The sequence below is a fragment of the Saccoglossus kowalevskii genome, chromosome 4 (genome assembly GCF_978046115.1).
Source record: "Saccoglossus kowalevskii chromosome 4, keSacKowa6.1, whole genome shotgun sequence".
In the NCBI taxonomy this organism is placed as follows: domain Eukaryota; kingdom Metazoa; phylum Hemichordata; class Enteropneusta; family Harrimaniidae; genus Saccoglossus; species Saccoglossus kowalevskii.
This window is the reverse complement of record NC_140644.1, coordinates 15,310,842-15,320,845: the sequence shown is the minus strand read 5'-3', so window position 1 is coordinate 15,320,845 and position 10,004 is coordinate 15,310,842. Positions and strand designations below refer to the sequence as shown.

Sequence of the window (10,004 nt, the reverse complement as noted above, 5' to 3'; positions counted from 1 at the left end):
TCAGCCAGGTGTTTTTTGGCCTTCCATGTTCCCGTTTTCCTTGTGGATGTTGGATGGTTGCTTATGCAAAATGTGGCCAATCCAACTCCATCTCCTCCGCAAGATCTCTTCCTCCATGGGAGGCTGCCTAGTTTGCTTCCAGAGCTCAAGGTGGCTGATCTTATCCGGCCAATGAATTTTTAGGATTGTCTGCAGGCATCTGTTTACAAAGGTCTGTACTTTGTGCGTTGTTGCCTTTGTGGTACGCCAGGTTTCTGCTCCATATAACAGGACAGACTTTACATTTGTATAAACAAACGAAGCTTGGTGTGTCTTCCTATAGTTCTGGAGTTCCAAATGTTCCTTAGTTGGAGGAATGCAGCTCTTGCTTTGCCAATTTGACATCAGCATCCGTCCTGCCCTGTTTATCCACAACACTGCCAAGGTAAGTGAAGGACTCCACCTCGTCAAGAGGTGTATCACTTATTCTGATCGGGATCGGATATTCACTTTCATGACCTTTGTCTTACCTTGGTGGATGATTAGACCAAATTTGGCAAAAGTTGTGCTTGTGGTTATGGGACAGGAGGGCAATGTCATCAGCGAATTCCAGGTCTTCAAGCTGTGTCCATAGTGTCCACTGGATACCATTTTTGTCATTTGTCACTTTCTTCATTATCGAGTCAATGATCAGCAGGAATAAAAATGGTGAGAGTGGGAAGCCTTGTCTCACACCTGTCTTCACTTCAAAGCTATCTGTCAGTTTTCCTCCATGTACCACCCTGCATGTCATTTCCTCGTATGAGTTTCAGATCATTCTGACAAACTTCATAGTGTCTAAGCAGCTTCCAAAGTGACTCTCTGTCTACACCGTCAAAAGCTTTCAGATAGTCCACAAAATTGATGTACAGGGTGGAGTTCCACTTTATGGACTGTTCAACTATGATCCTCAGTGTAGCAATGTGATCAGTACATGATCTGTCTTTACGGAAGCCTGCCTGGTGGTCACGTAGTTGTTGGTCAACCGGTCCTTTCAATCTTTCAAGGATAATCCTATTGAAGACCTTTTCCTGGTACTGTGACCCCTCTGTAGTTGGAATACTGACTGAGGTCTCCCTTCTTTGGAATTTTGATAAGATGGCCCTCTTTCCACTCTGCCGGGATTTGTTCCTGTTCCAAAATCTTCTCAAACAAAGAGAATAGTACCTCTACTGAAAAATCTAGTCTGCCTTTAGTGCCTCTATCCATACCATGACAGTAAATACTATGAATAGTTAATTGGGTCTATATTAGATGAATGCCAAGTCGATTCAATTAGAATGTTTTGTCCAGTATTGACATAGACAATATGTGACATCAAGTGCATAGTGTGGCTCGGTTTACAGCAGGCTCAAATGTTTGATGTAATTCGGTTATGGAGAGAGGGGGACGTTAATCAACTTGTATCATAATGCTGTCATCACATTAAGTGATCATGCTATCCTACTGTGGCATCGATGAAGTGTTCACCAGCTTGTATGACATGATATTTCAATCACATCATCTATGAGATCATTGACTTGGCTTGGTATGATTAATGTTCCAAAGGCGCTGAATTTGAAATTGATGGCCATAGTTCGGCTGTTAAAACCTGCGACAAGATTGTATCACTCTCATCTAAAGTTGTCACAAATGGGTGGCTTAACCTTAGTCATTTCTGAGCTGTTGAAAAGCTTTGACACATATACATGTAGGTGTCACAGTTATTATTCGTACACTTCCATGCTCAAATTATTAATGACGTGGTGTCATGCTTGTAGAATGTGTGACAACATAACATGCATTTCGAGCAGGTTTATGATTGCTACATTTAATTTTCCTATATTGGAACCCAAACCAAACATGCAAGGTTGTGCCAATATAACAGTTACATAACATTAAACAATATATAATGTCAGAAGCAAGGTGTTCCCTAAATTGTTTTGAGTAGTATCGATAAATTAATTTTTTTTATTGGGAGGGGGGCACTTGACCGATATTGTGTGAATAAAGTAAAGTTGCAATTACGTTACTGCTCTGCTGAAATTATTAGACCTCATAATATAGGTTCTATATTCAAAGTCCTTAATTACATTATATATCTTGCATAACGATCTATACTAAGCACGTGTAAACAATGACATTATGGTGGTCAACATCATTACATTGATCAGCAAAACAATTTAACATAAAATAGATAAATAAACAAATGCCACGTAACTGCAACTATCTCATCTGTTAAAAAACAATCAAATTTATTTTTTGTTATAAGAAAATAAGTTAGCGAAATATCCATGTCAATAAGTGCCCCCCTCCCAATCCTATAATGAGTGAAGTGGAGTGGGGTGGGTGGGCGTGTCCCTTAGTTTTACTTTCACGCCCAGGAATGCTATTCGCGTAGTACAAGTAGGGAGAGTTTTAATATCTATATACATTGGAATATTTTTTCCCTATAATAGATTTATCACTTAAGTGTGATTCTAGCATTCCAGTTGTAGCAATGTTGACATCTATATGAAGGTAGGAAATCAAGGTAGAAATTTCAATAATAATAAATCTAGATTGAGTGTACCAAATTAATGATACTTTCAGAACCGAATAATCACAGCATCATGAAACCCATAATATGTTTGTATAACTTCAACATTAAGAATGACAGCGTTTTTAATGTATACATGGTCAATCAACGTTCCACTTTCTGTAGTTGGTAAGGCTACACATTGTTTGAATCCTTGCTTTTCCAAAATGTTCTGCACACTGGAAGACACGAGTATATTTTCGTTGAAATCACCAATAATAATGTTACTTGCAGATATTTTACTCATTTCACTAACCAGACACAATAGGTTTTCTCTAAACACATCAGCTCTATATGACCGCGGTCTATATATAACAGCTATTGACACACGTACATCTTTCACATAAAAAGCTAAGTACTCCAAGTTAGACACATGTAGCTTGAGGAATTCAGTATCTTTATGAATGCTAGAATAAACTGCTACACCTCCATGTGCCTGTTGTTTCAAATCTGATGTTATCTCATTAGATGTATCATAAGATAATGACCGTGGTTTGTGGTGAAAATCAAAATTGTTTAATTCCAATTCACTATATAGTTTCCCATCCAGTAGCCAGGTTTCTGTCAAACACATAAAATCAACATTAACAAGTCTTTTATCGCATTTGATGTCTTCAAAATGAGACAATAATTCTTCAACATTGTGTAGCAAGATAGTACATTGGCAAACCCTGTCTGACACTGATTTTGACGTCAAGTATGTTGGCATGCTTAATAGAGCTGATTCAATCTTTTCATTGCAATACATACTCGATTCCTTGAAATCTTGAATAATAAGGCCATCTAATGTCTTAACTCTACTCAAAGCTACATAAGCTTGCCCCGGAGAAAATATTTTATTTAATGATACTACAGCTTTCTCTACTGTTAATCCTTGTACTTTGTGTATAGTGCATGCATAAGCTAGGCTTAATGGATATTGTCTTCTAATGCCTCCGCCATTGTTTACTCTGTCCTCTGATGGCTTTATAGGTGTGCTATTTGGTGATGATACAGAGAAGCTTCCAGATTTACTGCGTAGTTTAGTACCAACCTTCACGTTATCAAACACTACATATATACAGGATGGAAATATGTTATTGTCTTCAAAGGAAATATGTGAAATTTTGCCAAAAACACCATTTACTAGACCATCAGATACATCAATGTTTTTAATTAACATCACACGAGCATTTATAGCCAAAGTAACCGTCTTTGCTAAGTTTGTATTGTAGACTTTGACATAGTTCCTCTCTCTCTGTTCTAGTTTTTTAGTTTTAGTATTTCTATAAAAGTCTTGAGCATTAATACATATGGGGTTTGAACATGTTGCACGAAGCATGTTTATATTACATAGATCCACATCTTTATTTGTTGCAAATATATGCATACCAATGTACTCTTCACCAGTTTCACACAGACGAAACATGTTCACAACACTTGCTGGTAATTCATCAGATTTTCTTCGTGTTCTGACGCTATTTAATGCCTCAGCAAACTGTTGATCTTGCTGCCTTACTACATCTGTTAATTCAGCAATGGCGAAATAATCATTCCACAGATCCATACCTTCGCTACTAACATATAAAGCCTTTCCTTTTACAGGTGGTAATTGATAAAAATCGCCTACAGCAATCACAGAAACATTTCCAAATGGTGAATAGTCACCAGTCTGTTTGATTTGCCTTAATCTCCCATGTATATAACAAAGCAACTTCTTGTCAACCATTGAAATTTCATCAATAATAAGAATCTGCAGACTACTAAGTTTGGAACGAATGGTGGTTAATGTATCTTGTCCTAGTGGTTGATATGGCAATTTGGCATCAACTGCTATTGAGAAAGTACTATGGACAGTGGTTGCATTTATGTTGAACGCAGCTACACCAGTCGGTGCTGTCAACAGAACAGAAATATCATCTGGATTTGGTAGAATACGAGCAAGAATTCTTGAAGCCTCAAAATACACAGCCTTGATAACATGGGATTTTCCTGTTCCTGCTCCTCCACTTAAGAACATGTGAAATGGTGCAACATTCTTGCCATTAGCTTTATCTAAACACCATTGTCGAACAGTGTAGAATATATCACGCTGTTTATCATTAAGTGATCTCATCAATATTTTAGCCTCATTTTTGGACATTCCACACTGATTATATACTTCTTTACAAACTTCTTTTTTATCTTTGTGCAACAAGTCTGGAATTGAATCTTCACTTTCTGATTCATTAGATATCGAATTCGTACTAGCTGATTCTAAGCATTCTAATCTTTCCTTCTCAGATTCTGGGTGAATTTGTGCCCATGCATCTTCTAAAAGAGGGCATGACTCAAGCATTTGCTCAGCTGCATCAATAACATCAACATCTTTCTCAAACATTGCTTTATTTCTGTCAACTATAGATTTTACACTTTCGGGCCAATTGTTCTTATATTTCACAGCACCAGTTTGATAAAACTCTTCAAATGAATTGAATTTAGGTTTAGGTTTCAACTGGCATTCAGCTCTGTATGGCAGAAAAAGTTGCAATATACTTTGATAATGCTTCTCTGGTTCCTTAGTTGCTGAAAATCTTGCATATCTGACAACTGCAGGATCAGTTCTTGTTCTCTTTTGCATATAACCTAGACCATTATTAAGTTTAATAACTTTATTGTTATCAATATTTCTTTTTCTTTCTACCTCTGACGTAGGTACAATTCTGTATTCAGAAGCAAAACTTGCAAGACACATGGTATTAATTTCATTTGGTCTATTCTTATAACGATCAAGCATACTTGTCATCCAGATGTTTTCATTGTTGAGATCTCCGCCTTTACTCATGTTCTTTAAAATTGCTAGTGGAAGACTCATTTTAATTGGAGTATCGCCTGTAGGAATAAATTGTACTTTTCTTGAGCATTCTTTTAACCTCAAATTACAAACTCTGTATACAGCTTCCTGAGCACTCAACTCACGGTTGTGAAGATATACACCTCCAATTTTTTTCATTGCAAGTTTTGCATCCATATTACCTTCTTTTGATGCTTCCCTCTGTGCATGATCTAACAACAATCCCATTTCTCGTTCCGCTTTTGAAATGTAGCTAATAATGTACACAACACAACTGTAGGCATCTACAATATATTGTATGTCCATATTTGCATTCCAACATCTCAGAAGATCTTTGTTATATTGATTTACCCAAACATCAGAAGGTTGTCGTTTTAAAACTATGCTTGTTTTTTTTGTCAACACGCTACATGCTGTCTCAAAGATTTCTTGGGTTAATTCAATGTAAGCAAACAAGGATGAAACAGATGAGAAGTTCTTTTCAGAATTCAGTAGTATATTCCAAATTTTTGTCAGAATTGCCGTGGCTGTATCTTTAGTCATCTCATTTTCTTGGTCTGTTTCTTGATATTCTGTTTCACTATCAACATAATCCTGTATGACATTATCAGTTTCAGTTGTTTTTTCTTCTTTGTCCTTAGCTTTTTCTGCATCAGTTCGAGCAATAAAGGTTTTTCCTGAAGGTGGACGTGGGAAATTAAATCTACAAGTAGTACCAAGTTTTCTGCAAGTTTTTGAATGTCGTGTACTGTGTTTTTGTACACTATTCACAATCTCATTAAGTTCTTCATCTTGTTCCGGAGATGGCATTTCACAAGTGACATATTTATCCACGAAAGTTGCTACTTCTTCGTCATCATCTTTATCAATAATTGGTGCATTCTTTACCCAAAAAAGACAATGTGTATGAGGAGAACCACGTTGCTGAAATTCAACACGGTAAAAATAATCTACTATTTCGCCAATAGGTGCTGCAGGTGACATAATTACCTGTTTCAAAAATAAGTGGAATCTGTGTTCAAACATTCGAGCTGCAGTTACAGGATTGTTTCTTAATACAGCACATTTTTCAGACCAATCAAGATCTTCAAAACTTCGTGTATCACCTACTTCTCGAAGAATACATTCAATTATTTCAGGCCATCTTGTGTCAGCTGATGAAAATGAACAAAACCATGTAGGTATACCAAGCTGTCTTAACATTGCAAATAAATCTTTCTGTGCACTTTGCCAAAAAGGTGGTGTTCCACGAATGGGTTTCAAAAACTTGTATCCCTCATTGTGCTTAAGAATGTCAGTCAATGACTGTGAATTTGTTAAAGTTGCAGCTGTTACAGATTGACCAACTGCTTTACCAGAACCTTTGCGTAAGGCAATAGACACATTTGAGACAACTTGTTGTACTTCTGACAAATACTGGGCATAAAATATAAAATCTGTATTTTTGGCAAATCTACCATCTGCATTCATCAAACGAGTATGCAGGTATCTTGACAATGTTATTTTTTCACTGCGTATGTCATGAAATGTTGGTGATCCTTCAGGATACAATACAGGAAAAGACTTTGCTTCATTGCCTTCATCCATTAACATTTTAACTGGACTATTTCCTTCAGCAGGGGCAATACAAGATATTTCATCAGAAGGTTGATCAAGTACTTCGGGTCCGATATCTACTGGTTGAAGACATGTGTCTAAAAGTAATCCATCTTTTTCTTCTTCATTGTCCTCAAAATCTCTATTTTTTTCTTCAGAATGTTTTGAGGCACTATCCTCGTTTTCTGGTGTTTCAATTTCTCCTTCAATTTTTGCTAAAGGATTAACCCAATCTTTGTTAAAACAAACATTGCTATACCATTTATTGTTCTTCTGAAGATATACTAATGCATTCTTTATATGAGCCTCATTTACAAAGTGATACTGATAATGGCCCTTGTATGTTAGTTTCCGCTTCAGTTTTACTTTTATCATTTGGTCATCTGATTCACATCTTGGTAAAATGGATGTAGCTTTATCAATGCTAGAAGGGACACATACAACAGGTCCATGAACACCATTCTGTCCACCTTTTGGTAAAGCCAACATTTTCATAAAAGGAATGTGCAATGCCACCAAATGTTGTTCCAGAGAGTTTAAGCATTTTAATTCATCTGGAATAGGCTTCAGATTAAGATTGTTGGTAACTGCTTCACATGGAATTTTACCACTCAGAATTTTCCTTTGACAAGTAAAACAAATCCATAATTTACACTGTCCATTTTTCAAATATAAACATTCACTATCACTAGAACACACACTGCTACATTTGTGTAGATAATCTTCAGTAATACACTTATCTGCAATTAATGCAACATTCCCACCTTTTTTGGTGTACACCTCTTTTTTACAATGAATAACTTGATTTCTGAAAAGTCGCCGATGGCAAACTGTACAGACAAAATCTGGACCATGGGCAATTTCATTTCTAAACATATCCAATACATTTCTAAAATATTGTTTATTATTTGATTCTATTAATCTTTTGGTGGGTGTTCTATTTAAAACATCTTTTCTATGCTGTTCATTCTTTTTATATTTTGTAGTACTCCTTGCCTTCACAGCTTCTCTATGCGACGGATTATATTTATATTTTGCTCTACTCCTTGTCTTCCAAACTTCCCTATGTATGTCATTCTCTTCATATTTCACTTTGCTTCTTGCCTTAACAGATTCTCTGTGTAATTCATTATCTTTATATTTAGTAATGCTTCTAGATTTCACAGACTCCCTGTGTAATTCATCATGTTTATATTTAGTAATGCTTCTAGATTTCACAGAATCCCTGTGTAATTCATTTTGTTTATATTTGCTAATGCTTCTAGTTTTTATAGACTCCCTGTGCATTTCGTCATATTTATATTTTGTAATGCTTCTCGTCTTCAAAGCTTCTTTGCGAGTCTTATTATTTGCATAATGTTGAATTATGTTCTTTTTTTTCCTTTGGCAAAAAGTGTCATCATTGTGATATCGCTCTCGCTCTTTCTCTAGTTTACGTTTTTTACCCACATGCTGCCCAGTTTGTTTAGCACTTTGTTTTCTTTGAACATATTCTTTCAAACATTTAAGATAGGCACGTCTGCCCCGAGAACGTGTAATTTTTGCTGGTTTAGTTAGAGTATTTGGTACATCATCTGACTCTATATTGCTATCATTTTTAAATAATTTCATTGTTGTTCCAATATCAGTTTCTGTGCTTTCTAGGCGTCTTTTCTTCATTCCAAATTTTGACACCCTGTCTTGTTCTATAATATTGCTCTGGGAGCAGTCACACAACACATTACCAGCATGCTTGACACATTCAACCACTTCATAATGTATTTCCATGGCGTGTTTTAAGTATATTGCTTTTCCATTATTGGATACACTCTTGTTAAGCTGATAGTTGGAGTATTTAATCCATTTACCTCTGCTAAATGTACAAATATCTGTTCTTAATAGATCAGCAGCTCCAAGTATCTCAACTTCTGTTGCCCATGTTTGAGCATATTGCATACCAGATGCTATAATGTAATCATCAACAGACTCGTGGCCTGGTCTTAAAAATGGGTAAAATACAGGGTTATTCTTCTTTAGATGATTTACAATGGCAAATCTGATTTGCATGTGGTTAGCCTCACTTCCAGATAGTACATATGACAATGCCCGGAAAAAACAATTACCATCCCCTTGGATAGATTTGGTTTTGCATGGTTCACCCATTTCAAAATTTTCAGTATGAAACCCAAATCTTTCTCTTTCATTTTGTAAACTAAGTTCAGTACACAATATTTGACACATCTCAGAGGACAAGGGTTTATATAAAAAAGGTGTATGATCTGATTCAACTAACTCCACTTCATTATCTGACTGAGTTTCACTGTCAATAAAATGACACTTTTCAGCATTAACATTTATACCCGTAACTTCAAACTGTTCATTTTCATGCACATGCATGGATACAGCAAGATCACAACAATGTTTATACACCATCTCAATACTACTGAACTTGATTACTATGCTTAATCCATCAGGTGCTACCATGCCTTTGGAATTTCTTGAATGTGAATCAAAGATCCAATAAAATCCATCATTCTTGATCACAGCAAATGCTGCTCCGCCAAATATAACAAAGCATGAATTATATTCAGTTAATGATATATCAAGAGCATTGTCAAATGGTGTAAGAAATGTGTTCTCATAATCACCTTCACCAATAATACCAAATAATGAGTCACCAACACTCAAAGTAAACTGGGTGTCAAATAAATCAACTGTTTGTGGTAATTCTGTCACTAATAACAGTTCTGAATTAACAGTTGTAGACTGTTGTAAAAAACCATACAATTCATTACCAGTTTGCAGTATTATATCCAAATCTTCCGATTCCCATGAATCTACATATTTGATTTGACTGAATATCATAGAAACTAAGCTATTTGCAACACACTGTTTTCCACTGTTATCTAGAAATTGATGATGACCTTGATGAAAACTTCCTTGTACTGAAGTTTTTAGCATGAACTTATTACCTGTTGTCTGATCATTAACATTTCCAACTGAATCATTTAACAAATTAAATTGCTCTAATGAGAAACTCTC

At 35.8% G+C, this 10,004-nt stretch overlaps 1 protein-coding gene across 1 annotated transcript; it reads right to left on the bottom strand.

Moving 5' to 3' along the window:
• Positions 1-2,585: 2,585 nt before the first annotated feature.
• On the bottom strand, positions 2,586-9,923 carry LOC146746644 (uncharacterized). The gene has a single exon (XM_085498261.1). The coding sequence runs from the start codon at positions 9,921-9,923 to the stop codon at positions 2,586-2,588; it is 7,338 nt and encodes a 2,445-aa protein (XP_085354387.1).
• Between the last annotated feature and the right edge of the window lie 81 nt (positions 9,924-10,004).